General features: G+C 45.8%; 1 protein-coding gene and 1 non-coding gene across 2 annotated transcripts; one reads left to right on the top strand and one right to left on the bottom strand.

Moving 5' to 3' along the window:
* Nucleotides 1-4,312: 4,312 nt before the first annotated feature.
* On the bottom strand, nucleotides 4,313-7,860 carry LOC120703787 (dehydrogenase/reductase SDR family member 12-like). The gene is made up of 10 exons (XM_039987958.1): nucleotides 7,619-7,860; nucleotides 7,429-7,490; nucleotides 6,883-7,002; nucleotides 6,673-6,772; nucleotides 6,488-6,568; nucleotides 6,295-6,344; nucleotides 5,996-6,153; nucleotides 5,233-5,288; nucleotides 5,026-5,147; nucleotides 4,313-4,921 (listed from the first exon to the last, which is right to left on the bottom strand). Exons 1-10 carry the CDS (start codon nucleotides 7,631-7,633, stop codon nucleotides 4,705-4,707), a joined length of 981 nt encoding a protein of 326 aa, XP_039843892.1. The 5' UTR covers nucleotides 7,634-7,860; the 3' UTR covers nucleotides 4,313-4,704.
* TRNAG-GCC lies at nucleotides 4,530-4,600 on the top strand. The gene has a single exon. It is a non-coding gene; the product is annotated as a tRNA-Gly (tRNA).
* Nucleotides 7,861-12,761: the final 4,901 nt, after the last annotated feature.

The raw sequence follows: 12,761 nt of genomic DNA, 5'->3' as shown, positions 1-12,761 counted from the left end.
CGTGCCTGCCGGGAGCAGATTTGACCTTCCCGCCATCTAGAGATCAAACCGTTGGTGATACAAGCTTGAGCGAGAGAGGGAGGGAAGCTCCCAAGTCTCTAGATGAGCTAGAGTTGATTGAGGCAAGTGCCAATATGGGATAGTGTGAGTGCGAGTGCATCCGTGTGAGTTTCAGGCTATCTCCCCGAGTGTACTCCCGTCCCTCCTTTTATAGACTCAAGGAGGGACGGGTTACATGCATGGGAGATCGCTGGATTCGTCCCCTTCTCCCCGAATCGGGGGAGAACAGTTGAGGGCCCCTGTTGCCGAGCACTGTGAGGTGTGGCACCGGGTGTGGTCATCATCCTTGGAAGTCTTTTGACCATGCCCAGGGCGTGTCCTTGTCCTGTGGCGCCAGTCGACGGCATGGCGGTAGCTGCAGGGGCGCGCTGTGCTCCGTGCTGACGAAGCGGAGCGTCGAGGGTACTTTACGAGGGCCGCTTTATCCCAGTCAAGGGCCGTACCACATTCGAGGGTGGCTACCCATGCTTTGCCGAGGGTTCTGCAGAGGAGAAAGTACAAGGGGTAGGCGGCACAGTGGCGGGATGGTGTCGGACATGTCCGCACAGAGTTTCGCAGAGCCACACCGTGCCGGGAATACGGAAGCTTGAGAATAAATTCTGTCAACTATCTGTCAATATTCAGTTTCTCATGAACTATCAAAATTACGGTTTCTTTTCTCAAACTTTTCATTAAGGATCAATCTCATCCTTCGTCCCAAGTGGTATGTTGTACAACGCCAGCCCTAGCCCCTAGCATATCCCGAGAAGCATATCACGTTGGAGCTGCCTGGTGCTTGGTGCTGATCCGATTTGGAGAAGAAAAAGTGTTGCTGCATTGATTTTAAAAGACAATAAGTAGCATATTTAAACGCACAGAAGGATTGGGGACTGTCTTCTTAGAGTAGTGCTTGTATGGAAAAATACTAGTACTATTTTTTCAGAGCAATGAAGGCTCATATTTACTTAATAATTTTTTGAGGTACATTTATAATTTTGGGACACTCCAGGAGATAAATATATCTCCATGGTATTGCAAACACTTTTAGCAAGAACATGTGCCTCATTATTAGAGCCTATACCCTAATGCTTGAAATTGACTTCTTCAAACAGAGCACTCCTTGCTTTAATATCCTTTAGGATCGAGGAGTATGCACACAAGTTATTCTAGTTCAGAAAATGAACACTAGTAATGAGTCTATTTGTTCTTGTTTGAAGTCTTCACAACTATTCTACCTACTCTACTCATCAACATTATATTGTTTCTTCAAGTATGTGTTGCCATCATTAGCTCCCATCTCTACTATCATATATATTGCCCTTGTATGCCACCACCTTAGCATGGTTATTGCTCCCAAATGTCTGAAAATTTTCTATCAATAAATATAACATATATTTAATCTACATGACAAATATAAAAATAATATTTGAGAAGGACTAATAACTGACTTCCTTTATTATTTTTTTTATTTCTATTATTCTTGGAAGAAGTGGTAGATCAATAGGTCAGGCTAAGAGAGCAACCATTAAGTCACATGCCCTAGTCGATTTCTTGGCAGAATGGAGGGAGAATCAAATTCCAGCACCAGCTAGCAGACCAGAGCATTGGCTTATGTACTTTGATGGATCCCTCAAGCTCGGTGGTGGTGGCGCTGGCGTTCTGCTCATCTCCCCAAAAGGCGAACAACTTAAGTATGTATTCTAGATGCTCTTCAAGATTTCCAACAACGAAGCCGAGGACAAGGCGCTCTTGCACGGGCTGTGCCTGGCAGTCTCCCTTGGCATCAAGCGACTACTCATCTACGACGACTCCCTCCTAGTTGTACAACAAGTGAAAAAAGAGCGGGACATCAAAAAGGAAACCATAGATGCATATGTGGCTGAGATACAAAAGCTTGAGAATAAATTCTCAGGGCTGGAGATTCACCACATTGTCCGTGAGAACAATGTTGCAGCAGACATTCTCTCGAAGTTGGGATCCGACCATGCAAAAGTCCCTCCAGGAGTTTTCATCCACGAGCTGCATCACCCTTCCGTCAAACAACCCGACCCAAACAACAACTCAGGAACACCAGAAACCAGTCAAGAGGTTTTGATGATCGAAGTTGACTGGCAAACAACATTTATCGACTTCATCAGAGAATAGATGTTACCCCCTAGTGTCGACAAGAAGGGCCCCGAAGCAGCATGCATCATGAGGCGAGCAACAAACCATGTCCTGGTTAGTGACAAGTTATACAAGCGTGGAGCGGGATCAGGAGTACTCATGAAATGCGTCCCGACCGAAGAAGGCAAAGGCATTCTACATTACATCCATGATAGATCATGCAGAAATCACGCAGCATCAAGAACCCTTGTCGGTAAGGCATTCAGATTTGGGTTTTACTGGCCTATGGCTTTGGCCGATGCCGAAGACATTGTTCGCCGGTGCCCCGGATGCCAATATTTCGCCAAACAAATTCACGTTCCAACTCATAATCTCGTCACCATTCCTCCATCCCGAACATTTGCTTGCTGGAGTCTAGATATGGTTGGACCTCTACCAAAGGCGCCAGGAGGGTTTGTTCATGTATTAGTGGCAGTCAACAAGTTTACAAAGTAGATCGAGTACAAGCCAATCACGAAGATCTCATCTGACTGGGTAGTCGACTTCATTTGTGACATATTCCATCAGTTTGGCTTCCACAATACAATCATCACAGACCTGGGTTCAAATTTCACCTCTCAGTCATTTTGAAAATTCTGTGACAATGCGGCAATCGAGGTCAAGTACGTGTCAGTTGCCACCCAGGGGCCAATGGCCAGGTCGAGCGTATCAACGGCTTGATTATCGATGGACTCAAGAAAGGAATGACAAGAGCACCAAGAAAGGTGGAAGATGGATTTACCAAGCAAAGAAACTGGACAGACCCCCTTTTTGCTCGCTTACGGATCAAAGCTATCCTCCTTGTTGACATTATGTGGAAATCACTGAGACTGGAGATGCACAACAAAGGAGCAGATGACGAAGCTCGGGAGTTAGAGTTCAATGCAACAGAAGAAATCAGATGCAATGCAATGCATTGCTCAGATCAACCAAGTATCTCCAAGCTCTACGACGTTATCATAATCGCAATATCCATGAGAGATCATTCAACATAGGAGATATGGTACTTCATCGGATATAGGATGACTAGACTTCATAAACTCAACTCGAGGTGGGAAGGACCCTTTATTGTTTCCAAAGTAACAAGACTAGGGTCGTATCGGCTAGAATACCCTAATGGTCAAGAAGTCATAAACTCCTGGAACATCGAGCATCTACGACATTTCTACCCTTAGAAAGCTTTTATGGCAAGTTGTCCTCTAATATGCAAGCAGTATTTTCAATAAAGGGGTAATTTTCTCTACACTCGTCTACTTTTCTCTGCAACTGTGAAAAAGATTCCACCACCCACACCTATTTGACAGACCTACCCGAGGGGACCTTCTACAGTCCACGCTATGTTCATGAATACCAACCTTTCTTTGCTCCGCAGGGTCAAGGCACGGGTTGATTGAGTAGTTCCTAGGCTCATACGCCTAAGGGGCACGTTCCCCATACTCCACCTCGAGTACCTACCTTCCTCTGTTCCGCAGAGTCAAAGGCATAGGATGATCGAGTGGTTTTTAGGCTACCACTCCTATTAGGGTCCTTACCCAACGAACTACCTTGTTTTCCCAACCTTTGTCTATCCCAAGTGTTTTATTTGGATGTTGCAAGTATTTTATTTGGATGTTGCATCTTCAACGAGAGATTTGAATGTTCCGTGCAATATGAAACAGACGTTGCAGCGGGTTTTTTCCTCATCATCAACGAATGGATAACAATTTTTTCAACATTTTTATGTTGCAGATGTTTTCTTTATGTGCTGCAGCTGTAATTATTTGATGTTGTGTTGCACCAATGGAGTGTCCGATGGTTAGGACGTCCGGGTGCTAGCAAGCCCGCTGATTTTTTTCGGTCCGCCGCACTTTGGTCATACCATGGCCCATCTCTTTGACCTGCATGGTGGGTTCAATGTGAGAGGTAAGAAAAAATTATCTAGGTGAAAAACGTTCTCGATTGTTTTTTATCTTTATAATATAGATTGATAGATAGATTAATTGATCAACCATATACGATCTCCTCAAGCTTCCAAGAAATTGTTTGCATATTTATCTATTATTAATTGATCAAGTGGATCTCATTCCAAATAAACAATTAGTCCATTTAGATTTTCTGAATAAACAATTACCGTTGTCCAACTGATCAATTCATCCAGACGCCACCAATTATATTCTTGGTGGGATTATTTAAATGCATATATATGAGTTCCAGTGTATAGAATGGTTAAGGAAAATATAAGAAATACCCACGTCTGACTGCTCCTAGCCGGCTAGCCTCCTACACCAAAAAATATTTATTGCTATCTACGAATATCTTTACAATTCATACAAGTAGCGCAACCATCGGAACCCTTTCACCAAGAGGCACCAGTGGTCTAGTGGTAGAATAGTACCCTGCCACGGTACAGACCCGGGTTCGATTCCCGGCTGGTGCAACTTTTTTTATGCTCCTCTTGGTCGTCATGAGTCATGCTCGCTCCCTCATGTTCAAGACCTATCAGCTATCGTTGTTGCTACCCTTGTCACTTCACAAAGCAGCTCATCCCAATGCAGGGAGGCCACAGATGGACCTAATGCTATCAACAATGGATTTTATCTGTGAATGTGACGACATGGTCCCAGCAAACTTCAAATGTTTTGGTGCTACAGCTTGATCGAAGTAGAAAGCTCCAGGTGATAACTTCTCCTTAGGTTGCAACGCCAACCAAAGCACTGTATCAGCTCCTTCGTCATTTGATCTCAGGTTTCCAGACAATCTGAAATGATACGTTGAGCCAAGAATTATATTATCACAATATTGGCATATTAATATCACCAAGCATAAAATTTCAACATGAACACCGAGGAGAGAAAATTATACTTCTCTGAAAATCCCAGCAAGCTCTTGGCGACTCCAGGTGTATCAGCCCATCCAGGGTGCATGGAGTAGAAACCAACCCCCTTGTTGTTGTATTTCTCTGCCCACCATTCAGTGAGTGCAACCTGAGAGAAGTTACATGAGCACATTAATTCCTATGTTTCACAAAAGACATGGCATGATAGAATGCACCATTCAATCTGGACAAACCTGAATTCTTTTGTTTCGAGCATATTTGCCCTGTTCGGATGGGCGGAAGCGGCTGGCTGGGCTGACCAGCCCAGCCGTTCGGCACCAGCCAGCCGTTCCACTCCCCTCGGGGCCGCTCTCCTCAACGGACCCAGCAGCTGGTTGCCTCCGCCGGGTGGGCTGACCAGCAGCTACCCGCACTTTCCAGCACGAACAGTACCAGCCAGCCATCAGCCCAGCGTACCGAACATGGGGATTGTAGTGTCCCGTCGAAGTTTCCTTCGCTGAACTGAAGATTTTAAAAATGAGAAAGATATAAAATGGAGTACCCAGTGAAAGCAAACTGACATTATCGCATTACAGGAAGTGCAAAGGAGTTCTTTCAAATGCTTGTCACTTTCAGTAACAACCTGACATATCCTACAATTTCTGCCCTTGCAGGAATTGGATGAGGATAATAGTGGCTTCCCTACTAAGGTGTCCACAACTTATTGAACTAGTTCACTTTCAGTGATAAAAGTATAAAACAGAATCTGGCAGCTCTACTAAATAGTACAGCTTCGAAATGTTATTGATGTCTTGATTTGCGGCTATTGGCCACTTTTTCCAAAGTTTACTACAGTTACATTTCTCCTAGATCAAAGAACTTAAAAAACGCAGGGCATTCTTGCTCCCGTTAATAATCTATAGTTTTGTCTCTCCAAAGTACAGGTTCATATTTTCTCTTCAAACTAGCTTTTCCATATTCTGCTCCTATGCAAAAGAAGGCATTTATAACAAAAACAACTTACCTGTAAGTCCTTGTTCAGTGGCTCAGTGTACATGCCTCCTGATGCAACTGTGATGACACGAGCATCTGGTGCTGCTTTCCCCAATAATGGCATCACTAGTTCTGTTAAAGTGTATGTTGCTGCCACATTGACAGCAAAATTGAGCTCCAACCTGTTGCAAAAAGGGGAAAAGAAAGAAGAGCTTATATTTTGAATGATAAATTATCAGGATAAATTATTCATAGCATATATGAATGTATATGCTGGCTGCAAATAGCCAAGGGGAATGAGAAAGCAGCAGCATTTCACTTACCCCTCTGCTGTAGTCTCACGCTTGTGCTCCAGTAAGCCAGCATTGTTTACCTTGATGATAAATTATCTAGTTATAGCTTTATTCCATCATTTGGTTTATCCAATTTAGATTAGATAATATTTACAGAAACATAAAAATTGAAAGCGGTAAAGGAAGAAGAAAAAACTGCAGTTTGTTTGAAACATCAACTCACAAGGACATGGAGTGGTTTATCCATTGAAGCGAACTTTGTTGCAAATGATTTGACTTCATTGATAGATGAAAGGTCACATATCTGTCACATGATATATTTTCAGGAGTTATTTTCTTATAATTAGGGCACATCTTCATGAAGAGTTTAATCTTCCAAACATGTAGGGGAATCAGTAAGCATCATACCTCCAGATGAACATTTTCATTGCCAGTTTTGGATCTTATTTGATTGAGAGCAGCCTCTCCTCTCTCCTTGTTACGACAGAGCATGTAGACAATAGCTCCACTAGAAGAAGGGACCAATGTTTTATAAGACGCCACATAATAAAATTGGTAAATTTGACCCCCTTTCATTCAACACAAATCATCACATTAAAAAAAGGAATAGGTCCATACTGTGAAGCCAAACCCTCAGCTGTAGCAAAACCTATGCCAGAATTTGCTCCAGTCACCAGGCAGTTTTTCCCATCCAACCGGATCTGCATATCTTCCTCTCTGAATTTCTTGGCATGTTCCCTGTGATCACCACAAGAAAGAAATGTGTTGTGCTGTTAAATGTTGGTATGAAATTTCATCATTACACGTCCAGAATTGTGAATCACACAACCTTGCATACAGCTTTTGCACACATTTTTCAGGAGCAAAATTTTCTGATGCTATATGCTCCTAATAAATCCTTCAATTACAGTATGAAAAAAATAATTGGGGACAGATGATGAAATTAATCTAAACAGCCAGTGCTACACAGAAATTTGGAACCCCACGGGTGGCTTAGCCCTCCTGTGCTAAATTCAATTTAAGAAACAACCGGCTCCGACAAGGCCGGAAAGGAATTGCAAGAAACTAGCATTCGACAGCAAGAAACGCAGTCGCACAAGAATTGGGCAAGCTGAAGGAGAGAGGAGGATTCAGGAGGCCATTGAGGGGGCGGAATCAGCTTACAGGAAACCGGATTTGGTGAACTGGGTGAAGCCGTAGAGCCCAAAGGACGCCGTCCTCCATGCCTGCGCACCCCGAAAAAGAAAACAATCCACGCGAATCACCCACCACCCATACAAGCAACCGGAGCAAAATCCATGCCTGCTCCAGCATTATGTGCAGAATTAACAACGACCGGATGCGCAGTAATCACCTTCTGGATAAACATGTTCGCCTTCCCCTCTCCCTCCGGCCTCTCCTCCTCCCGCCCTCTCTTCTTCCGCGCCAAGAAACGCCGCTTTGTCCCCGGGCGGGCCAGGCGCTTGTTCTTTGCAGCACTCTGCACTCCACAGCTTCCTTCTTCGTCGCGGAGCCTTCTCGAAGCGAGGACGCAGGAGGAGGGTCAAAGAACCCGCCTCGGTGGCCGATCCTGCGCCGCGCGAGATTGCACAGCCAGCCGCCCAGCCCGTCGCCTCCGCATTCCGGTCTCCGGCCGCGTGCCGTGATGCTGCTCTGCTCTCGCTGACACCGGCCCCGTATGGGCCGGGGTCTCGTTTCAGTTGGGCCAGGCCGGGCTGCCCATCACTGGGCCAAGGCAACTGGCTAAGGGGTGCGGGCCGAGCTTTTGGAGATTTTGGATTGGGCCTGCTTGGTGTGTTGGATTTCCATCGAAGGCGATGGAATTTCCCAGCCCCACATCTGATCAGGGCCTCTGTGCCCGGGTCAAGTCAAGCTGCCTGGTCCAGTTGATCGGCAGTCAAGTCTGAGCTCGACATAATTAGCAGCGCGTAATCAGGCGCTCTAAACTCGAGTAGGTGTGGGTTTTACCATCGAGCAAGAGCAGAGGGCTGGAGGACATATCGGTGATTAGATCATCTTCGGCAAATTACTCATACTCTATATCCAAAATATACTCTCTCTCCATTACTAATAATTATTTTCGTATTTTCGGTAATGGTTACTACAGTACAGCAGACTACGAAAATCCAATCACCAAGAATAGGGCAGAGAGAAAATCTCCATCATTTAGGTAAGAGCGATGTGTATTTTAATATGTAATAGGAATTGAATTGGTAATCTGTCGAAGCACCTCCAATAATCACCAAAACATCAATTTTTTTGGTATTAGGAATAGCAATGAGTAATCCAGTGGAGGTGCTCTCAGCTAGCTAGTATTCGCCTCCAAGGCTCCAACAGTACAAACTACAGCAAGAAGCATTCACACACCTTTGACTAAATGTACCTCAATCACCTCCTATTACTGTTTCTGCATCATGGCCTTGTTTAGTTCACGCTAGAAGTTCCTAGCCCACACAATCCGAGAAAGGAATCTTGTATGTATGGAGTGCTAAATGAAGTCTATTTGCAAAAAAAAATTAGGGATGGGTATAACTTTTCGCGATGAATCTAATGACGGTAATTAATCTATAATTGACTACATTACTGCTACAGTAACCATCATCTAATCGGGCGGTCAAAGACCTCATTGGATTCTTCAGAGTTCGTAGCGCAGGAGCTCTGAAGTTGATTTTATAAACTGACTTTGTTTAATACTGTAATTAGCGGTTAAAGTTTTCTAGTACTCTCTGTACAAGAAACCGAACAGCGCCCATATGGATGGCGGATCGTTTGCTCCAAGTCCAGCGACGGCGTGTTTGTGACTCCGATGCACATACATACACTTCAGCAGAACAGAACGCGCAGCACGCTGCCGGCATTGGTATCCTAAGCTGACGGTACGATCAGGGACAACCGTAACAGTAGGGTTGGGGCTCCATGGCCGGCCGGACGACGGAGCCCTCTATCTTATCAGCGGGTGGTGATCTGCTACTGCCTACTGCAAATCAAACAGCCGGACGGGACGAGCCCCATATGCATTCCTCACGGCGCCCGAGCGAAGCCGCGCAAAAGGCCAAGTAGATACAGGTGCTCGCTCGGCGCCCGGCTCATCACGGAGCCCCATGACGCGGAGCTAGCTTATTAACCGCTTAAGCTGCCCCAGAGTTAGCAGGGAATACCTATGGCGTCGAGCTCGCCCCACCCCTGCTGCCCATCGTCGTCGTTCTCGGTTTGCTCCAAATGATGCCGCAAGTGGAGTACCTCGCCGACGACCCTTTCTCTATTCTGCTGTCCTCCAGGTACTAGATAATTGGGTGCCACCTCGGTTGCTTAAAACAAAATTAGCCGCCACGTCGATGCGGCACTGCTGGCATCGGGAAGGGAGGGAGAGGGGTACGAGCGGGGTTAGTTATTGATTATGGCTGCCGCCTGCCTGCCTGCCTGCCCCTGCGATTAGGGCCGCGGGTAATTATTGTTAGCGCCGCTCGAGCCGCGCCCCTGCCGCGCGTACGTCGCGCTAGCTAAAGCTACCCGCCCTGTCGTTTTAGCGGTGGGCAGAGTTTTCTAGCGCACCACCGGGCGCGTGGACGTACGGCTGGGTGCTGACTTGGTGGGGGGATTCTCTTGTGCAGCAAGGTAGCCAGAGGCTTACTATATAGGGTCTGTTTAGTTCATTTTGCAAAAAAAAATTGCAAAGGAATCTTGGTCATTTGAAGTACTAAATGAAGTCTATTTGCAAAAATTTTTGCATAGATGGGTTGTAAATCGCGAGACGAATCTAATGATGCTAATTAATTCATGTTTAATCAATAATTAGCCGATGGTATTGTAGCATCACTGTTGCAAATCATGGATTGAGTAGACTCATTAGATTCGTCTCGCGATTTACAGCACATCCATGCAAAAAGTTTTGTAAATAGACTTCATTTAGTGCTTCAAATTAGCAAAATTCTGTTGTAAAATAATATGTTTACGGCGTTTTTGCGTTTACATGTAAAGAACTGAACTGGGCCATACTTACCCAGAAAGCGATTTACAATCTCCAGCAAGTATACGCTCCACACAAATAGGTGCCACACGAATCGGCCTAGTGTCGCGTTCGCCGTGCCAATTGTGCGAGCTCATCATTTGCTACGTCATTCCGCTCTCTCGTCCTGTGGATTATCTTCCACTCTGGCATCTTGTCGCGTTGAGATACCGACTTAGCTATGTGCCCTGTGTGTTCGTTCTTGAACCGTCAGCTCTTGGTTGTTTCATGCCGGAAACTTAAACACGCTTCGTAGCTAGAGGTGACGGATTTTACCTATAATTGTTAACTTTCACCCGATGACCCCAGGTATCTCTGTTTTTGACTTAACTATGCCAAAATGCATGGAACGAAGCTAAACAGCTCCGGCAGCTAAAACGAGTGAAAACGAACGGAAGAGAGTACTCCCTCCATCCTAAAAAACAAGTCACCCTAAAAATTTTAGGATAGATTAACAAGAAGGCAAAATGACCATGTTTACTTCTATTTATTACTCATATTTGACACTAATTGATTCTTGCATGCACATGCACTTTCCAAATAGAGTAGGATGACTTGTTTTTTTTTGACAAATTTTAAATCCTAGAATGACTTGATTTTTAGGATGGGGAGAGTATCAAAGATAAGTTCATACTGAAAGAATTTGCGTTTTGTAAAAGAAGAACTAACCAAAAATTTCTTTTATTGAAAGCTGCCCGGCTTCATTTATAGATATTTGTGATCTTTCTATTGGAGAAGCACTCATTGAGATTCTTCCAAACAACCACGGCTCTTTCATTGTAGATGATCTCAGGTTTGAGTTTTGCGTGCGGAGCTTCTTTTTTTTACCTTGCACATACCCTTTAGTTCCGGATGTGGGAACACTATGAAGGGGATTTCGAACGTGTGGACTAATAAGTAGTGGTTCGGAAGTAGTGAAGGAGTAGAAGTACTACTACACTGTAATTAGTCAACAAATGGACGTTTGCTCAAAGCACCAAAAGGGTATTTGGTTCATAGCCACATTTTGTCACACCTAACTTTTAAGTTTGACCAAGTTGGTAGGTGTTTGGTTGGTAACCAAACTTAGACAATGTTCTTTTGGACTCCACGTGTCATAGGCAAGAAAAAGTGTGGCAAAATTTCTTTAGGCAAGAAAAGTATAGTGGCCAATTTTTTTTCGCGACCGTGTCTGAGCACGTATTTCTTTAAGAGGAAGTAGTGGCCAAATTTTTAAACACACTTGTCTAACCTTAAGTGTGGAAAAATTGTTGGCAACCAAACATGCCCCAAATCTTCAGTCAGCGAAACTACCGTCGGTTCCGTTGACGTCGACCGTTAACGCTTGCCTAATAACACCCGGAAAAAAAAAACGCTTGCCTAACACGGCTTCACTACGCTCCACGACTTCGCTGCAGTAGTGAAACCCCCACCTCGGGCCGGAAAGCCGGCGACGCTGCGCTGATCGAGCTCGAGCCACCAGTCCACAACCGCCGCGCCCCCACCCGGCGCGGGATGGGTGCGAGGCGCCGCTGCTCCTCTTTCCCTGGGCAGGAGCCACGCGAGCTGGCAGCGAAGGGGGCGAGAGGCCGTGGCTGCCACTGACTTTTACTGCGACCCAGGCCCCGCCGGCGTGCCGACTGCGGCGGCGACGACCGGCAGCACACACGCAGGCCTCACGTGCGCCTCTGGATTTCCCAAGGGTTTCGCCGTACGGAGCGGGCGCAGATGTCCATGCCAGGCCCTCACGGACGGTAGGGCCGGGCGGTTGGTTTGGTTGGGGGCGAGGGCGAGCTGATGACGAGTGATCACCGACAGCAGCCTGGTCCGAGTATCACCCACACCACACGCCAACATCCCCAACCGGGTTCGGGTCTTCAATTGCAGATTTGCAACTGATGCTGGACAGGGGGCCATGGCCATCGAGCTGTTTTGGAGTGTCTCGTAAGGTTTGTTAGATTTACGGGCTTGGCCCATATAAATAATTCTAATAAATCTCAAAAATCTATTAGTGCTAAGAGGAGATACACCATCTATTAGTCTCGTATTGCTGATGGACGAGGGTGTAGGAGTTTTTCTCCCTTTAAATACAGACCATCTCCCTCATGGAAAAAGTGCATCATATATCGTTATACGTGGAGTCCCCAAGGTTTGGGAATTCATAAGAAGATCTAATCTGAGTTATGGTTTGGCCTCCTCTCGTTGCTGCGCCGCCACCGTAGTCTTCCGGAACCGCTCGCTCTTGTGATCCTGCACCGGGAGAGGGCGAATAAGGTTTTTGGGAAGCGCTAAGCGCGACTGCTCATCTTCTTCGCCACGGCTCGTCCCCTGTCCAAGTCAGGAGCTGCGGCGTACCGTCGTCTGCAACGCCGGTTGTTGCGCTCCGTTCGAAGGACCGTCTTCGTCTCGTCTGCACCTTTCGTCTTCCCGGCGGCTCCCGCACAGTACGTATTTTGTGATCAGATCTGTTTCATAATCATGTTTTCTAAGATCATGTTTATGATATATGTAC

Source organism: Panicum virgatum, chromosome 4K (genome assembly GCF_016808335.1).
Source record: "Panicum virgatum strain AP13 chromosome 4K, P.virgatum_v5, whole genome shotgun sequence".
NCBI classification, from domain to species: Eukaryota; Viridiplantae; Streptophyta; class Magnoliopsida; order Poales; family Poaceae; genus Panicum; species Panicum virgatum.
This window is presented reverse-complemented; position numbering and strand designations above follow the sequence as displayed.